The sequence below is a fragment of the Chiloscyllium plagiosum genome, unplaced genomic scaffold, assembly GCF_037043375.1.
Source record: "Chiloscyllium plagiosum isolate Xiang-an unplaced genomic scaffold, Cpla_swu_hap1 HiC_scaffold_29, whole genome shotgun sequence".
In the NCBI taxonomy this organism is placed as follows: Eukaryota; Metazoa; Chordata; class Chondrichthyes; order Orectolobiformes; family Hemiscylliidae; genus Chiloscyllium; species Chiloscyllium plagiosum.
In genome coordinates, this window is record NW_028270167.1 from 23,104,842 (window position 1) to 23,125,714 (window position 20,873).

Here is a 20,873-nt window from a genome sequence, read left to right on the forward strand (position 1 = left end):
TACTATTACCAGATCAGTATTTCAAGACACTTAGTTTTATACATTTAGATATTAAGTAGTTTTATATTCTACTTGAGGAAGACCTCCTCAATGTTTTTTAAAAAGATGCAACTGAGATACTGACCAGTATTAAGTCATATGCAATCACCAAGTTCAATTTGCAAAGTGATATCCATGATAAATGTTGTCTAAGGGTGTTGTACTTCATTGACCTTCCTTAAGTAATGTGTACAGCATTGGGGAATTGCCACTGGAGATTGATAATATGGCAATTTAACACCAAACGTGTCGCACTGAATTGCTTTACTCTGGGCACTGACATTACCAACCTTGTTTAGATTATCAGGTGATAAAAAAAACATAGCACCTGGGATGAAGCAAATATTGGACTGAACAATGTCATGGCAATTTTAAAACCAATTCACCTGTCAGGAAAGAAGCAGTTTTGGATATAACGCTGAGTAGAGCCCATTCTATCTTGTTTTAGTGTTTGTTTAGAAATGGAGTCCAATTATCAGGTGATGTACAAAGCAAATATTCCAAATAATCCCTTTGGCTTATCGAACAAGTAAGTTAGATGAAAATTATTCCCAAAAATCCAGATTTACGGCAAATAGAACAACAAGGTTTACATTTATTTTAACACCACTGTGCACTCCTGAATATGATAACTTAGTGCAGTTGGTTTCTGTTTACAGTCTGGTTTAAGTGGTTACCCTTCTAATAAAACCTGACTATGGAGAGGGAGGATCACAGATATACCTGATCCTATCCTCATCTGTCATGTATGCACCCATATGTTTTGAGAAGTCATTGCTCTGTAATCAGGTGTTAATTATTTTCTTCCATAATCCAGTGGCACTAAAGCTAATTGTAAGGCAAGTGAGATACTAACTCATGTAAACCGTGGACCAAATTTGAGATCTTATTGATTTGTATGTACTTATTGACATCGCATACAATTTGCTTTCAGAATGTTATAATTATGCGACAATAATATATTGAGTTTCTGGTACTATGATGCTACTATATTGAAGGTGGAGTAGAAAATTATATGTTCATATAATTTTGAGTAGTTCAGACCTTGAATATTGTTGAAAAACAGACAAATGTTGTCAAGGCTTTTCATCTTGCACTCATCAGGACAATTTACAAGAAATAATAAGGTAAAAGGAAAAAGTATTTTCTACTAAGAAGAGATTGCTGATTGATTGACAAGTGGAATGTAGTAGAGGTGGGTGCCATGGTGGCACAGTAGCTAGCACTGCTGCTTCACAGCACCAGAGACCTGGGTTCAATTCCCACCTCAGGCAACTGTCAGTGTGGAGTTTGCATGTTCTCCCCGTGTCTGCGTGGGTTTCCTCTGGGTGCTCCATTTTCCTCCCACAGTCCAAAAATGTGCAGATTAGGTGAATTGGCTATGCTAAATTGCCCGTCGTGTTAGGTGAAGGGGTAAATGTAGGGGAATGGATCTGGGTGGGTTGCTTTTCGGAGGGTCGGTGTGGACTTGTTGGGACGAAGAGCCTGTTTCCACACTGTAAGTAATCTAATCTAATTCACCAGAGGTGTTACGATAGAGAATGCACCAATTAGCTAATGTGTGACAATTAATTATCAAACCTTGTTTAAATCGGATCCAGGCAGGTTCACTCTGATTGGTAAAAATGAACCAGAGAATAACTATCACCTGTTGAGTTGAAACAAGTGTATTGTGTACACATTTTTTTCCAGACTGCAACAAACAGGGTCTTATTTATTAATAAATATATATCTTGTGTGTAGCCTCTAGTACAGATAAGTGCACCATGCTGCGAGCCCAACTGACAATCTTATATAGATTTAAGTATCATTTTTAGCACACTCAAGATTATTTAGCAAATGTTTTTCAATCACAGAATCATACCTAATATTGGACACTATGTTTTGCGTTTTGCAGTCACAGGCCAGTACCTTACATGTTGTGAACAACCCAATCTTACATGCTGTTTGATGTGAGCTGCCAGTCTTTGGTACTTTATCAAATTAAAATGTAAAATTTTGTTAAAATGTTACTTAACAATTAATTAAAATGTTGTTTCAGTTTTATACTGATATTTCTTGTAATTTAACTTGATGAGTATAAATGCAAAGCTGCGATAAAATCTGTCTTTTTTTTCCAGTAATTATGAGGCATTGATAAAGATGCTGCTGTAAAAATGATGTTTTACAAGCTGAGGTTTCTCACATTAAAATAATGTATAAGTCATTTTTAATTATCTTATTTATGTTTTCCTCATATTTAATTTCAATAATAATGTCATAATCATCATTGATTACCATGACATCATCAGTGGGACAGTCCACTAAGCAGGGGATTGGAGATATTTATTCAAAATGTATAACTTGTTCATTTTAAGGCCGTTAATAGGAGGTTCACTTTCAATGCAAGGATTTAAGTAAAGTAATGCAGATTCGGTTTAGCTCTGACATTGGCCCAACATTTGTGTCAGCAATGAATGTATGATTCCCACAGTCAAATTGTCCCATAAATTTCTTAATCTGTGCACCTTTGAACAAAAGTTCAAAAGCAGCTGTCAAGAATATGGGAGAGAAATTTAAGTGACCCTCATTTTTGGGCCACATTTAGGACTGTGCAGTCTGTTTGCGCTTCAGCCTTGAGGTCCAAGGCCATCCTGGATTATGTCCTCAGATATTGTTTTTAATAAATTAGTCAAGCTGCCATCACAGAGCACACCTTCACACACTGTGTGCCTGTTAGGAGAAATTCATCTTGAGCTTTATGTCTTTCAGTCAGCCAAGGTGATATTTCACAAACTGTGTGTTGTAAATGATCTCCATTCACTTGCCATTTATTGCTTCACAATATTTTTTTCCTCCTCTTTAGGTCCTTCCACAGCACTCAGCATTGCCTGCTGAGAGGCAGGGCTAGCAAACTGCATCCAGGTATCTGGCCATGTTACTCTCTAACTACCCACTAGGTGAGGTGTTCACAATTGTCTAGTATGACACCCTACCTGTAAAAAAACATTTCAGAGATACCCAAACCTCATTTGCCATCTCTGTGCTCCCCCCACACTACCAACCACACTCCAAAAGCAAATCATTTAATTACCTGATGCCAAATATTGTTACAGAACACCCACATCCAAACACTCAATCACTCAGTTTGTTGGTAGATCAGTCTCTGAGCCTGAAGATCCTTGATAATTGATATAGACATCTGTATAGGCTAAATGGTGTTCCCTAATGAACTGTCACTTCTCATATTGATGTGACAAAAGCAACAGGAAGTTGTATCATAAATTTTGAACTAAACTTAGAAGTGTGTATGGTGTTCCAATACAAATATCACATTGTAAAAAAAAAATGAAAAGATCCATTCACAGTTCTCAATTTCTCATCAGTTTCTAAGATGTATGTATAACTAAATTTAATATTGCAACAGTGTACATTACACCTTTCCTAGTTCTTCCTTTTGAAGAACCAATGTTTCCAATGAGGTCATCCACATTTCTTTTAGCATCTCAATCAGTAGACTGTTGGGCCTTCTTTGCTAAGAATGTATTTGAAGCAAGTATACCCTTGCAATGAAATAAACATTCTCAAGAATTCTATTTCTATTTCAGCTGACCCTCTGACTAAGAAAGAGATAAGATTTTCTTTATGGTAATCCACACTTCCATGTTCTGAAGCCAGTGTCGGTGCTGCTGGAATGATTAGAAACAATGGGTAAAATTCATCAGAAACGATAACCCTGAGTCAATTACACTCCATGCAATTTTTTTGCTATTAACTTCATATTCCATATCTAATACAAAACATTACAAACTGTAAATTTAAAGAAAATATTTGGTTCCATTAACACAAAACTGGCTTTGTTTAAGAATTGGCCATTTTCTGAAAGTCTTTTTGCACTTTGTAGTATTTATTGAGTCTATTTACATTACACAACTTCATACAGAGTAATCTGCATTCCTAACACTGTTCTGAGGCCAGTCTCTAAGAGAAACTGAGATATTACGGTGAGGTAATCTCTGACTTTTATTTCAGGGTTGAGTGTCAAAATCTTTGCTTGTTTTTAATAGGGGTTAACAAATGCATGGTGTAATTGGTAGCTTTACCATTATACTGAGTCTGATTTGCAATATGAAAGGGAACTCACAAAGTGCCCACCTGCTTCAGATGTTGTCCCCGTTTGATAAGGAATTTATGGACATTTGACTTAAGTAGGTCACCACCAACCTATCCTTCATGATAGAGAACCTATGCCCTCATGACAAGTTTATCTTGCAGCTTCCTGCTATTAAGGTTTCAATCCATCAAGCTGCCTTGCTATGAACCTAGCTGACTTTATAACTGGTCAAGTCAGATCTCAGATAGGAACTTGGCTTGATAGATCATCATTGTATTTCTTTTCATTTTAGCGATGGTCTCTCACTGAAATGTAAGCATACAATGCTGCAGAGTTTGCTTTAACAATAAAAACAAAAGTTATTACAAAAGAAATAATGATAACATTGAATAATCCAAACTATCTACTAGTAATCCAAATCAAAATGTTTTAAACACACAATAGTGTTAATCCCAACACGTTCCTTTATCAATTCAAAAGCAGCTTTGGTTTAGTACTCAAAGTACCACTCCTGGTACACTTCTCAAAACACCCCTCCTACTTCAATATCCAAGAACAGCTCTCATATAATTCTAACACCAGGATCCCTGTATCTAACATCTATTGGTAAGTTTAAGTCACTTGGAACTGCAATTTTTAGACTGGAGCTGTGATAGCTTCTTTTTGGAGCTGCCATACATCTGAGTTTCAATGCATTCAGCTTAAATAAACACTTGCAGGTTTTTATCCCAACAGTCCCAGTCTGGACCAAAACTAACTTTGACCAAGGTAACCTAATTTGGTAAATCTGTTATTCCATTTTTGGGAGCTCTGCTGTGTTCAGCCATCCTGTTCCAAGGTCTTATGGGACTAAAACACAATCCAAGTTAAAAGTGCAATGAAATGATTCTAAGCTATACGCTTTCCACTTAAGCTTATACAATGCCAGATTCCGAAGTGCTGTGACTAACCTTTGAGGCCCCATTATTTACAGTGCTGAGCCACAGATAATAAAATAAAACAAACTTACAGCCATGTTCAAAATTGTTCTTAAAATAAATCATTGTGGTTATAGAAAAACTTACAATTTAGCTATTGACTTCAAACACACTGAAGAAAAGCCCATCAGTCACTAAGTCAAAGACAAGACCCAAATTCATCCAAAAAATCATTAAAAATTAAATAGATAATTCCAACAGTTTACATCACAATTAGGACATTTATTCGGTGGCTCACGACTCTCCCACTATATGAGGGTAGGAACACAACACTGTGGAGGTGGCACGGGGGCAGAGGTCTGTATGTTACTAGAACTACTGGCTGGTAATAACGTTCCCTACAATCAGTTATCTGCAATAAATGTATGATAGTCAGAAATAAATCCAGTAGGAAATTCAGGAGACACATTTTCGTTCAGAGAATGTTTTGAATATGGAGTACTTCACGTGACTCACACACGCACATACAATTAAAAGAGGAACTAGAAAAATGCATAATAGAGAAAGAAACAAGATCATCCTGATAGGGTTATATGTAGCCAGATGGGAGGAGGCTTATCTGCAACATTGCAATGGATCAATTGTAACAGTGTGGTGACTCCTTGCAATTCAATGCAATTGGAGTTGCACAGTGTTGAGGGTCTTGAGAAGGAACTCACACTTTGGTACTCCACAATATCACACAATTGTTTGATTTTGATCCTACCTTCAGTACTTTTGCACCATAGCATGAATTATAAATGCAGTTTTCTTTTTACAGTAACACTGTGGTTGAGCAGAAAACATAAAGAAAAATATTTAACAAAGTCACCAGTTAATCACCCATAGTGTAACAGATTGAGTAAAGAACTGGCCTAACATTCAGGTCAAGTAGAACGAAATGATTTAGGGATAAATGCACCAAGTTTGGGGTGCACGGTGGCTCAGTGGTTAGCATTGTTGCCTCACAGTGCCAGTGACCCAGGTTCAATTCCTGCCTCGGGCAACTATCTGTGTGGAGTTTGCACATTCTCCCCGTGTCTGTGTGGGTTTCCTCCGTGTGCTCCAGTTTCCTCCCATGGTCCAAAAATGTGCAGGTTAGGTGAATTGGCCATGCTAAATTGCCCGTAGTGTTAGGTGAAGGGGTAAATGTAGGGGAATGGGTCTGGGTGGGTTGCTCTTCGGAGGGTTGGTGTGGACTTGTTGGGCCGAAGGGCCTGTTTCCACACTGTAAGTAATCTAAAAATAAAGTTATGGACAGAAGAAGGGGAAGAGCCATATAGCAAGGTCAATGTGTGAAGGAGAGTGGAGAGCCAAGAAATTGTTTCATGGGGTATGGTATAGGTGACCACAAAGGTGCAAAATGTCAATTATATTTGAATTTGAATCAAAAACATTGTGGATAGATAGAAGCAGAGAATGCTGAGGAATGTTAAAAATCCAAAATGATGTTATGTGTTGTGAGGAAATAGTATGCTATGAGTCATCATATGAGCACCTTATTGAGGAAATGAAATAATGCTTTATCACACATTAGTTTTATAGATGAACTAACAACTGTGATTGCTGTGGGCGCAAAACCACATTAGTTTTTGTAAGTTTAACTTTTGGTGTCAGCATCATTTACAATCATAGAATTAATGGCAGATATGCAATAAGCTAATACAAATGGAATGTTGCAGCCTACCTATTGCTTTAATCTATGTTTAACTGATGAACGCTAATTGGCTGCAGTGTTCCCTTAGAAACTGACACCTTTCTCAAGTTAATGAGTATAATAAAGTAGAGGAAATACTTTCAGAAAATATAGAATCCGATTTGATGGTAATGTTGGATCTTCCAGCATTGTATATTATCTTCCGTTCCAATCCCTCTGAGGTAGACTCACTCATCGATTTGCTGCTTCCAATAATGCCATTGTGCCCAGCATTTCATTTATAGTCTTAACGTTGGCTTGCTCTAGTACTTCTCAAGACTGAAACTACAAGAACTTAATTAGCTTGATCAATTTCCCCTGCTTTCTTCAATGCTAATTGCTTAAAATATGTTTACCCAGTTTGTGACCTCTTATGTCCATTGAGTTGTAGAATTTGGGCTTACACCAATGTTTGCTACCTGGCCTCAGCAAGAGGAAAGGCAAGATAAAGTTTAGGAAAAGCCCGAGGATTCCTCACACCTAACTCAAGAACAATAAAGGCAGAGGAAAAGCAGCCAGACATCAAACGGCCTTCATTTGAGAATGTGGTTTCTGGCAAAGGAATAGTTTTAAAACAGAAAACAACAAATATTGAAAGAAAATAGACAACTGATGAATTGAGTCTCAAAGGAGACTCTGAGTTGATTTATAGCGCTCAATCACCAGTGTCTTCTCAGATTCTGTTTCAATTGATTTTATATGCATCATAAAAAGAATTTCCAGAATGCAAGGCTACAAAAAAGGTAAAAAAATTGGACACTACGGCACACTTTGTGGGGAGCAAAACTGTGCGGCCAGATCCAATCTCAGGAACCAGTGCCTTCAACTCAAAGACATGTGACCCTTTTACAGTATCTGCTTGAGGTGCCTAAAATCCATAAATTATATATGTAAGGCACCTATTGCCTGTTTTCAGTCATTAGGCAGGAATTGGTTGCTGATGAACACAGGAGGTCTGTCACATTTGAGTTGCACATGATTTGTGGTTTCCCTTCCCTCTTTATCGCTAGCATGCTCCCCTTATTTTAGGACTTGCCTTCAAAGCCATGCTGAATGTGGAGACACAACAAGTGCTGGCAGCTCAACCAAATTAAACAAACATGGCTGAGGTTCAATCTCAGGTAAGCCTGAGGCCTCAATAATGCATGCATCTGAAAATGAGCCATAATGATTTTCTATCCAATGTTCTTTTCTATTTACAGAGAACCAGCTTCAGACAGGGTGACACAGTGAGTTGGTCGTCACTTTCCATGTTTGCTTTCACAGTTCCTGACATGGTGACTCCTAGATCTCAATTTTGTTTTCTTTTGGTGGCGAAATACTCATCACAAAGCGAGCATTTTTCCATGAGAATGGAATAATGATGCCCAGATCACAGTCCCTGTCCTGCAATATCAAACAGTTGATCAGCAAGTGGCATTTCCCTAGATCGGGAGGTGCATCATTCAATGCATTCCTTTTGGGTAGGCTGAATAACCTAGTCAAAGGAGGTAAAGAGGGAAGAAAGTGAGAAATGACAAAAAGCATTTTAAAAACCTGGTTAAGTTTGCATAACATGACAGTGTGGGATACATTTTAAAATTGGTTCTACTTGATCGAATATCTTAGACCCAGTCTATCCAACCAGTTGGTTGAGGTTTAGTTCAGATACTGGAGCTATAACATTGCAAAGAGTTAATGCTTTACTTTATCATGTTATCATCAGTGATTGTAGACAGTTTTAAGTGAGATTGCCCAAGTGTTGAAGTTGAATTCTTCCCCATTCTCTTCTCTCTTGATCCCACAGGAGGCCTCCAGATACACATGGTGCGGCTGCTGTACCTGAGAGTTTCGAAGTACTGAGATACCCACGAGTGCGAAAGCCCAAGAAAGCACTGCAGCTCACTTCAAAGGCACGACAAAAAAACAGTGAGTGACATGCTGAGCAGAATTAGGGCTTAACATTCAATACCTTTGAAGAAGATCTGAGAATGAATGAGTAATGCATGGAGACCCTGCCAACAAGTACTTCCTCAAATAGGCTGGGTTTTGCTTTATTTATTTAGGTCAGCACAGATTACAAAACATATTCATTTAGCATTCTCTTATTCACTACCATGACCAATCAACTGACACAATTATTGTTAAATAGGTTATTATCGCAATTGAAAAAGAAGGCAGAAGATTGTCTTGCAAATGTACTGGGGCTGTGCATATATTATCTCAAATCAGCAACCCCAAGTTCTGATTGTTTAAACTACTATCACACCCAAAGTACAAGGACAGCATTTATGAAAGATTTTATAATTCAGATTTTTTAAAACTAAAATATAGCATTTGTATTCAGTTTTATAGATTCTATGTAGATCTGACTTGCCTTCATCTGATGTAAAGATCTGTTGAAAGATCATTGTGAAATAAGACTTTTCAAAAGCATGATCTCAAAAAATAGTTTCTTTTAAGTAAAAAGGTATTGTTTTGGATTTGGTTCACTGTCATAGGATGACTTGTGAGCAAAGTTGAATAGAAAAGCTTTATACTTCTATCCAATCTGTACATCAAACTCTCTTATGTAGCTTGAATAAATTCTAGTACGAATTGAATGGATTTGATACTTCTCGAACAGTGAAAGTAAATGTCCACCAACACCAGACAGGTAGGGAAAGCTTGAATGCTGAAAATGTTGCACACCATTGTCCTATCTCCTGAATTCTTGATGCAATCCTTGATATCACTATCTTATGCATTTATGAGACACAGGTGGAAGCTTCATTAATAGCTGGAATTCATTGATATCAGTGGATCTTGGCACTCAGCACCTAAACCAATGATTTATGTGGGGACACTGGAATGTGCTCAGGAAAAGTTCATAATAAAAACTTTGTCATTTATTTCTGTGGGGTCATGGTGACGAATATTGACCTAGATTTTCCAGTCTCCAGATATTTGGAGAGCATACCTATGATCATAGGACCACAGTGTGCTGAGTTCATGCGAACTATCTGCTAAGTTTAAACTTCTGTTGAGTAATTTCCCCTCTTCCCATGGCTCACCAGAAGTCTCCAATCTCTAAGAGCAAAAGATTACATGGAGACAGACTGCTCATCACCCTGGAAGAAAAATCACTGGCGAGCCAATGGATTAGGAAGAAGTTCGCACCACAGCTAGAGTAAACTGCACATGGGCTGAACTTCTGGAGAGTTGGACTTCTGTCCCTCACCAGGGAGCAGGTCCCACCCTCTAGAGTTTCTGGCCAATCCAGCAGTCCCAACAGTACCAGAGTTCGGTAGTGGGCACTACCAGTTCGACAGGCAGATCCACAAAGGAGGACTGATGGATTCCAGATTGAGGTAAGTCAGAATGTTTGGGTGGGGAGCATTTGCTCATCTTAGAGAGGGGCAAGGAGGTTGAGAACATGGTTTTTGCAGAGACAGGAAAGAAGGAGCTGTACTATCTTTGTGGGGATAAGAACAAAGAACAAAGAAAATTTACAGCCCAGGAACAGGCCCTTCGACCCTCCAAGCCTGAGCCAATCCAAATGTACTGTCTAAACCTGTCAGTCAATTCCTAAGCATCTGTATCCCTCTGCTCCCCACCTACTCATGCACCTGTCCAGACGCATCTTAAATGAATCTACCATGCCTGCCTCTACCACCTCTGCTGGCAACGTGTTCCAAATGCCCACCACCCTCTGTGTGAAGTACTTGCAGTGTGTATCCCCCTTAAACTTTCCACCTCTCACTTTGAAAGCATGACCTTGAAGCATGAACAAGAAGTCCCTCCAAAGTTGGAGCCCCCATATTTCCCACCATATTTAAGTTGTATGAAGAAAGGGCCAGCCTGTCTATGCCATGTAGTTACCTGTTAGTTCATCCATGACTTGGGTGAAACATTAGACAGATCAAAATCATGTGTAACTTCTGGTTTATAATGCAGCTGACCTTAAGGGCATGGTGGTAGTCTCCCTACCTTTGGGTCAGAAGGCAAAGGTTCAAGCCCCACCTGCAGTGTTTTATAACATGCTTGAACAGGTTGATTAAAAACATGTACAATTGACCAGCAGTCCTCTCAATCACCCAATGAACTCTCCACACTGAACCAACCGCCCACCCTGACTATCTAACTGCATCCTTGGTCCTGCAAACAACACCCTCCCTGACCCACCTACCTTTCCACTTCACTGACCTAATTTACCTACCTACCACCGAAAACATTTGCCATCCTACAGACTAACCAGCCTTGTCATCTTGTCATCCTTCCCACATGGCTCTTGACCTTCTTACCCACTTAGCTTTTGTAAAGGGTATAACAGCCTATAATGAGTCAGAAATAGATGCTTGAAAATGGGGGGAAACAAGTAAATATACATTGCATGCATGTGCATTGGGTGAATAATAATTGTGAAAACTTCCAGTAAATGTCCACAGTAATGTATTCACCCTTATTAGGGACACTTTCCAACATCTAGCTTCATACAGGCCAATTATTGTTCAGTCTCCGGCAGCAGTTATATTGTCAATTGTGGGTCTATCTGAAGCAGTTTTGGATGCACAGGTAACATCACTGCCAGGTCTTGCCATGATACCTGAAAGGACTAACGTCTAACAGTGTAAGAACCTTGTAGGAAGCTATCTCTCACTGATTCAGGGTTCAGTGTCATTGTACTCAAGTGAAAGGCCAGATTAAATGCCCTGGTGATTTGTTGTACTACATATGGTCTTTGAAAACTTTCAGAACAGTTGCTCTGCTGAGGTACCCTTTTATTAACAATTAGTGACTGAGAAAACAGAGCTCTAGATCACATCCACTCACAGATGTGCAGGGCTACTTGTTAGCTGATTTTAATTTGACATAGGTGAATAAGCAGCTCGCAGTATAATTCTGGTCTGCCAAACATGCAAGGTACTTCATAAAACAAGCCTCAGGCTCTGAATTCCAGTCTAAATGTCAAATGTCAAAAATCAGGCTTGCATGAAATAATTCAACCTGTCAATTGATATGTAACCTTATTTTATGTAATTCAATAGTTCTGCCTGCTTAGCAACTTTTATGAAATTCAGTCCTTGTAATACCCTCAGTTCAGACAGGCTACTCCCAGAGGTATTTTTTGACATGTCAAAAATCCAACGCATTGCAGCATACTTTCTGTCGTGGATTGATTGAACAGAATGCTCAGTTGACTAGACCTGGACAAGTGGAATATTTTAAGGGGGTTCCCTGCTCTTATGCCACAACTTTGGCATCTTTTCCCTAGCATTCTGAAGATTTTCCACCAGTAGTAACATCGGGAGCCATGAAGAATTCTGGGGAACCTACTGAGAAACAACCCTGCATTCCCTTAAAATGTGCCTACATTTTAAATGGGTTTATTTGGACACGCTAGCTCTTGGAGTGCTGCTTCTTCATCAGGTGGTTGTGTTCCTTCATCAGTGACAACCACCAGATGAAGGAGCAGCACTCCGAAAGCTAGTGCTTCCAACCAAATCTGTTGGACTATAACCTGATATTGTGTGATTTTTAACTTTGTATACCCCAGTCCAACACTAGCACCTCCAAATCATAAATTTTAAATGTAATGGGTTTATCACTACTTTGGCAAACTGAGAGTGTTTGGCATGAAACAGGAATTCAGTTTTCAAATCGTAATGCAGAAAGTATGCCCCGATTTTAATTCTTTACACCTTATGCAATTTGTTTGTAGAATCCTGTGGTCAGGAAAGTGTAAGTTATTGTCAAATAAATTGTATGTTTTCATCTACTTTGTCACTGCTTCCCTCCACAATGCAGCTTTCAGCATTTCATCCAACTGTCGGCTTCATTTTGATTGTTTAGTTCTATTTATTTAATTCTGTGAGAAAATATATTCCTCAGAGGCAGTACTTACCTTTAGTTGTCCTCTCTGACAAAGTACTTTCCTAAAAACGGCAACTCATGCTCAAGTCTGGCTTCACAAGCAATGGCAATCTTTCAATACTTCACCCAACTGACTGTTTACAGCTATGAACTTTGACAGTGAACATCAAGAGGTCATTTATCTGTGTGAGTCATCACAAACCTATCCTCACCTATTACGTTATACAAAATTAAAATACAGACAGGTGCATTTCCCGGCACTTTGCTACAGAAATTCAAAACTAATCCCAAAGCTCTGTTTTTTCCCCTTAGTCATCTGAAGCAAATGTTTGTCTATACTTCCTTTAAAAGATGTCATTGGTTCTGCCTCAGTTATTCCCTGTGGCAAAGGATTCCATGCTCTAACAACTGTTGTAAAAATAATCCATCGAATCACTTGTTATTCTCTGTTGTCGTTTTTAAATTGATGATGCATCTTTTACTGACACTCCAGTCAAAGGAAATAATTTGTCCTAGTCACTTTATCAAAATCTGTTCTTGGATTCTTGCGCTGTCATGGCAATAATTCCTGGAGTCAAAGTTCCTCCTCATAACTGGAATTTCTCATCCCTAGTATCACGCTGGTAAATTTATTCTCCCAGCACAAACTTCCAGAAAACATCCTTGGACACTGATGATCAGATGAACTATGGCCATTTTCCCCATCCTAAAGTGACAATGTTGAAACGTCTCTCACTAATTTCATTGACTGAAGTCAGAAGCTCTTGCCATACAGTTCTTAGAGCCTTTGATCTCAAACAGTCACTGAGCATGATTCCACAAATGCGAAAATAGATTTCAAAGGGGAATAAGATCATTTTTGGGAAGGTAAGAAATGGAACAATTGGAATGTTGCGCAAAACTTATTGTTGTTGGAAAGTAAGAAGATTGGCTTTTAAGATCTTTTTTTAATTGAAATCATTGAGCTGCCAGAATTAACTGGAATAAATAATCTCAAATTAGAATTTGCATAGTCAACTATAAATACATGTAAATACAATAAAAACAACAAATATATGCCGATTCAAAGAACTTTGCTTGACTTTGTACTCATCAACCACAAGAGCCGATGTTGCTAAGGGAATTTTCTTAGTCGGCTGCCATTAAAGCCATTCTGAAAAATGTAACATCCTGTAAGAATGCTTATTCCTGATATGTTTGGTTCCTCTTTGTAACCAATGGTAACAATTTTCCCTCTGACATCAGTTGCCACCACTGTCATAGGAAGCACAGCACTTCTTCTAAAGTCCCATTTGAATCTGCTTCACTGTTCAAATTGAGCCAAGCATAACATTCTTCACCTTACAACCCATGAGAAGTTCATTGTTTATATTGTCTACCCTCCGACATTTCTGGATGAATATCTCCAAGTAATATTGAGCTACAAGCAAAGTTCTGCTGTGGATCCATGTCCATGAGGAATTACTTTAAATTCTGCAAACTCATCTCATTTCAGGCCTTTAATCACCATCAAAAATAAATTTTCACTCCTTCCATTGGTCTGATACAAGATTTTACAATTAGTAATACTGTGCTTGACCTTGATATTCATGTATATACTCTACTCCAATGGTATCTACATCTTAATATCAAATGTTTGCTTGCAACAAGTGGCTAGTAACACTTATGCTGAAAGGTTACCAATTTATATAGCCTTAAAAACCACAACTTTGCTTAAATTATGGCAAATTTGCTGGTCCTAATTGATTAGAGCTAATTGTTACATCTTTCCAGTAGAATTGGCTTATTTCACTAAGCAAAAAAGATCTAGAAAGTAATGCATGGCTTAATGAAATAATCAAAACACAAAGGATGAGAGAGTGCTCAAAGTTAACTTCTGGAGCATATTCTCTCCTACAGCAGGTCAGATAGGCATGATTTCTATCTGAGGAAAGTCTGTGCCATTAAGTGCACAATTCATGTTTTGCAGGCCAAGGTCACATCGCGTGTAAGCACCAAGTTATACTGCAAACCTTTGGCGATGCGACCAAGGTCTAGAAAATAAGGTATTGCACAATAATCTCTAGACCATTTCATCCTTGCATGCTTGCTGGCATTATGATTTTTGCCTCACAACTTCCACTGTTCCAGGGTTCAAAGCCACTGGAAATATAAATCAAGTCATTTCAAACTTGGAACTCAATCTTCAAATAAGAACAGAAGTATTTAATCAATTAACCTAAGAGCAGACAAGCAAGATTCAACTAGGTTTCTATAGCTCATGTATGTTGATTTACTTTCGCTTGCAAATCTACTTCTACTCTCCTCTAATTTTCCTGAGATCAAAGTTCATCCATTTGACTGAACATTGAGGTAAGCGTATTAAGATGAATCAATTTTTCCTTGTTCTCATCTTACACCATTGATGGCATTGCAGTTTTCCTATTTCTAGTCTCCATTGATTAGTGACATTGCCTTCTATCTAATACCTTGGACCACTCACTGATATAGTACATTTTTGAGTAGACTTTTTTCTAACTGATATTGTATACATATTTTGTGGTATGCACTTGGGGATGTAACCAATATAAATACTCAGTCATATCATGCTTCATGTGCTGAAGGGATTAAATAATTATTGAGGATGTATTCCAATACTTTTCTCATCAATCAAGTTAATTTTTCAATGATGGCAAATCATCAGTTGCTATCTACATTTTCTGACTTAACCCTTCCATCATGTCTTTATTGTAAGCCTGGTAATGGAAAGCTTATATGGTTAAGTCACAGGGTTGTCTGGTCCCACAAAGGTTGATGTATAGATGTAGGGTCCTGTTGCTATATTTTATTCTCAAACTTAGTGAAAGATGTTTGTAGATAATATTAAGTAAAATCAAGGTTTATCTGTTCAAAGCTCAACTTTGTACAAGTCATCTGAAGGTAATGATTCCATTGTCAGTCTTGCTGTCCAGTGGATTTGTAAGATACTCTAATATATGCATAACCGTGAGTTCTCTATATCTGCTGACTGCTCTAGGGAACTGTTGAAAGAAGGGTAAGAAGGAAGGTTGATGGTTCTTTAAAACTGAACAATTGTTATTCCTTCCTTTCTAGCAGGCAGAATGTTTGCAACAGAACGGCAACAATGTATGCAGAAATGAGGGAAACAAACAAATAAAGGATGATACAGCATTAATAAAGAATTTAAACATTACTTTTAAGCAAAATGTCTTCCCAGGAATATTATGACTTATCAGTATGTCCCAAAACATTGTATAATTATTGTTCTAAGACATTTTTCTTGTTGTTCCAATTGATATCCACACGATAAGTCCACCAGTTGGTCTTTGTATTTTCTACTATAATCTTACAATGATGTTTTAGTCTTCACTGTGATGAGCAGTTAATACCTCTTGGCTCCCCAATATGCAGTTGCTCAAGTCAGCACTTTACTGAACATTCATAAGCAAGGATGTTTATAATCTGTATGCAAAGTCAAATAATCTCTACTATGGCAGCAGTTGAGTTTCAACAATTGTCTATGTGACCCCAGAGGTAAGGAGAGATACTTAATTAGGATTCCCAATTATTACTCATCAATGCGACTGTATAAACATTTGGTGAGAATTGGATTAGCAGCCCTTATGATGTCCCACAAATGAATAATCTCCCAATGTTTATATTGGTTGATATATGAAAAATGTCCTTTTTGGGGAAGTTGGTAGAAAGTATCTAATGCCACGGAATTGTAACCCACCAGGATTCCACATCTTCACAAGAGAAGGGAGAACATTAGCAAAAGAGTCATAGAGTCATAGCGGTGTACAGCATGGAAACAGACCCTTCAGTCCAACCCGTTCATGCCGATCAGATATCCCAACCCAATCTAGTCCCACCTGCCAGCACCCAGCCCATATCCCTCCAAACCCTTCCTATTCATATACCCATCCAAATGCCTCTTAAATGTTGCAATTGTACCAGCCTCCACCACTTCCTCTGGCAGCACATTCCGTACACGTACCACCCTCTGCGTGAAAAAGTTGCCCCTTAGGTCTCTTTTATATCTTGCCCCTCTCACCCTCAACCTATGCCCTCTAGTTCTGGACTCCCCGATCCCAGGGAAAAGATTTTACCTATTTACCCTATCCATGCCCCTCATAATTTTGTAAACCTCCATAGGTCACCTCTCAGCCTCCAACGCTCCAGCGAAAACAGCCCCAGTCTGTTCAGCCTCTCCCTACAGCTCAAATCCTCCAACCCTGGCAACATCCTTGTAAATCTTTTCTGAAACCTTTCAAGTTGCACATCATTTTTCTGATAGGAAGGAGACCAGAATTGCATGCAATATTCCAACAGTGGCCTAACCAATGTCCTGTACAGCCGCAACATGACCTCCCAACTCCTGTAAGATTGATTAATATCAAACTTGTGGGCATTTAATAATTTAAATCATGCTAGAAATAGGAAATTCATTTATTGGGGGTGAATCCAATAGTTATGGGAATTCCAATATCATATTTATGTAAAGGTTCTGAGACTACATATATTATCAGTTTTTCCACTGGTGCCTTCATCCAAGCAGCAGCCTCCTAAGTGGCCCCCTCCGTGCTTATCATTCTATTAAGATGGTAGGCAGCAGGACCAAACAGAAGGCACACAGCAATGTCAACAGCCCCCACCAGGAGAGACTGGATGCTGCCGGAGTAGGCAGACAAAAATGATGGCACCTCAAAATGGAGTCTCCTCAACTTCCTGCATTAAAGTAAGATCAAAGTCTGTAGGGACATTGGTAGTAGCTAATAAAGAATTTTAAATGTAATTCCCATCTCAACAAGGGGAGTGATAGCCTAGTGGTATTACTCCTGGAGTATTAATCAAGAGAACCATGTAATGTTTTTGGATCTAAATTTGAATCCTGCCTTGGCAGATGGTGAAGTTTGAATCAATAAAACAAGAGTCTAATTAGGAATGTGAAACCATTGCCAGTTGTTGGGATGGGGGGGAACAGACTGGTTCACTAATGTCCTTCAAGGAAGGAAACTGCCATCCTTACTTGGTCTATCCTACATGTGACTCCAAACCCAGTGCAATGTGGTTGACTCATAACTGCCCTCAGGGAAATTGGGAACGGGCCTAGTCAGTGACGCATAGATCCTGTGCATGAGGGTTTTTTTAATGTTTAAGGGCTACCACATATACACTAACATTGTTGTGTAGTTGGCATCTAATTAAATTCTCCTTTCTTCGGTTAGGTTTTCCAATCTCACAGGTCCAGCAGCCCGGTGAATCTCAGGTTCTCCAGCCCCAAGGCATTCTCTACCTCCAGAAGAAGAAGAGACACTCCCGTCAGGACCCTTATGCTTATTTTTCTGCCATGAAAGAAGAGTTTCACAAGTACAGACACCAGCCTGAGGACGAAATGGCCATTCTAAATCACGTAGATCATGAAGAACACCAGGGGCAGGCAACGCAGCTCTAGTTATAATTATTAGTTGTGACAAGATACTTGACAAGATTTGTAAATCTGTGTACAGAATGTGTTTCCTGCTCAAAAAGGTCAAGTACAGACTCTGTGGTAGAAATTAGCTTTGTGGTCTCAGTTGTGCAAACAGCAGTGCGACAGTGCTATATTCTTAGCTACCTACCCCACAACTAAAAGTAACCACCCCATATTCGTATATATCCCTCGAAAGGATTACTTAAAGGGTGGCAATGTTTTGTTTCACCAATCTACTTCGTTTAACTGCTTGAAAAAGAAATGGTGTGAAGAAACATGTAGTTTGTAATAATTTTGTTTTGCCAAGTCTATAATAACACTTCTAACTGGGGAACATTTATCTGTCCATCAGTGTCCCCTCCAAAATAATTTCTTAACAGCAAAGTGACAGAGCAGTCAATAATGACTTATAAATTAAGCTGAGATGATAAACTTGTTTCGACAGATTTTCCTGCTCTATGATGTCTCAGTTTCTGACAGGTATATATGCTCCATCTCCATCTGCCACTTAAGATGGCACCATGTCAGATGCTGAATTTATTGCTTTTGTACAGCGTATGAGAACAATGAGTAATGCTTCATTTGTAGTAAGATTTGGAATGAAAGTTGAGAGTACTGAATGGCACATGCCTGCTATGGTTTATAATGCTCTTTTCCCCCCTTATATGTTTTCTGCTGAAAAGCCCAAGGACCTATTTTGTTAGTCTCCATTCATTATCGTGGGTTTGCGAAAATTGTCATTGAACTGCTCCAAAGTGGCTTCAACTTTGAGATTTTAAGCTTTCTTTTGCTCTGTTGATCAACAACATAGTTTTTGTTCTTGCATATCGGGTGGATGAATCAAACTTATTTTACAAGATGTCTACCCAAGTACTGGAAATTCATTCAAGGAGCATTCAGTTATGTGTAGGTAAGCTGATGAATGGAATGATTTGGTTACCTTGTTCAAGATGGTGTTAAGACTATTACACCAACTAAAACAAGACTAACAATCATATCTGTTAAAGTATTCTTCTGGTTTTTCCTTGCTTTCAGCAATGGATTAACCCATTGGCTTTCTCTGTTATGTCAGTCAATTTCCTTTTTCATATCTGGTAGTTTTTACCAGAAATGTTTGTTGTCAGAGTCAAATGATCATAAATGGGTGAATTCAATCTTTTCACTTATTCATGCACTTACAAAGCTCTGTAAACATTCTTCACACATTCATACTGGCAATAAAGTAGTTTTTTTTTTATCCATGCATCTGAGTATATCACTGGGATAGTAGATCCCTGCATAGATCCTGTGTCAGGTTCATCACATGATGGTATTCCTTGAGAGAGCTAATTTCTGTGTATTAGGAACTGGTAATCAATCTGACTATTTATGTTCAGTTTTTATTAGCCTTGCTAATAATCTGTCCTTAAGACTATTGTCATTATCAGTGCCTGTTCATCAGAAAGACATAATCCAATGGGTTATTTGTCTTTCAATATCCAATCAGAAGATTGATTTATTTGAAAGAAATTGATTGAAAATAGCAAATCAAAAATGATTCAATGTTGCAAGACTGAATCTCCTTAAACTGACTAGACTTTGCATGTTTGATAGCTGATTGGATATTCCAAAAGCAAAATTAACCTAGTATTCAGGCATAAATTAGTAAAATATGAATGTAATATCGTTATTGTCATGGTTAATTAGGCATTTTATAAACTAACAGGAAGTAAACTGTACTACATTAATAGATCTTATCCTTAAATATTGAGGAGAAAATGAAGTGAGGAAAGATGTAGAGGCAGTAAAATGAAATATTACAATGGCCAAAATTCATTTTTACTTGCCTTCTACCAGATTTTAGTAATACGTATACTTATTAATGCATAATGACCTCTAAACCTTTGTAAATTTTTACTGATGGGCAGCTTTGGCTAGCTGCAACCTTACCTTCTTCATTACACTGCCTTTCCCTTTTTGGGCATTTCATAATGTGAATAAAATTAGCATCAAACTGATGCAATCCAACAGAATTTCAGCAAAATCCAAAAACAGTAAAAAGGAATTTTCAGTCTGTAACTTGATGTTATATTAGGATTCATGCCTAATAAGCATCACCCGATATTTTAGAACCTTTTAATATCAAATTACATCATTTTCTCTAAACAATTCTCACCAAATCTTGTGATTTGTGTAATCACTGCAAAAACCCACTTGACGTGAAATTAAGTAGCTTTGGAATAATAGTTAGTGTGACATTGGTATCCTTGTAATCGAGGACAGATTTTAATGACATGTTCATGAGTTCATGGGAGTGGTCCATTTATTAAAGCACTGCCATAACTCAATGTTTCAGGTGGGATATCAGATAAGTGGTCTGCAGTGATTTATATGTTTAGGAATATGACTCTCATCTTTCTCTTGATTCATTCTGCGTTAGATAGTGCCATCAGAGTATATTTTAACATCAACATATATGGTACGAATGAAATGCTTGTCAGTGACTACACAATTACAAGACTATTCCACTCATAACATTCTGCAATACTTTTCAAAGAAATCTTTGAATAAGTTAAACTGAGAGGGAAGACCTTTCTGTATATCATTTAAATGTCATCAGTACATCAAAAGACAAGTGCAATGTACTTGAATCATGACTTCCTGCTCTGTATTTAATTTTTTTTCTTGGCTTGATGTGGAAACATTTTTACAGAAAAATGTTTATTCAGAAAAAGTATTGAAATGGATAAATATATTTATAACAATATGTAATTAGTGTGTGGCATCTGCCTCACCAATGTT

General features: G+C 38.1%; 1 protein-coding gene across 2 annotated transcripts in view; it reads left to right on the plus strand.

Annotated features, from left to right (window-relative positions):
* Positions 1-19,335, plus strand: part of igsf9bb (immunoglobulin superfamily, member 9Bb) — a 651,679-nt gene extending 632,344 nt beyond the window's left edge. For both annotated transcript variants that reach the window (XM_043676763.2, XM_043676764.2), the window contains exons 19-20: positions 8,571-8,692; positions 17,848-19,335. In XM_043676763.2, the coding sequence (XP_043532698.1) occupies positions 8,571-8,692; positions 17,848-18,074 (349 nt within the window). In that variant the 3' untranslated portion in view covers positions 18,075-19,335. The remainder of the gene's footprint in view (positions 1-8,570; positions 8,693-17,847) is intronic.
* Positions 19,336-20,873: the final 1,538 nt, after the last annotated feature.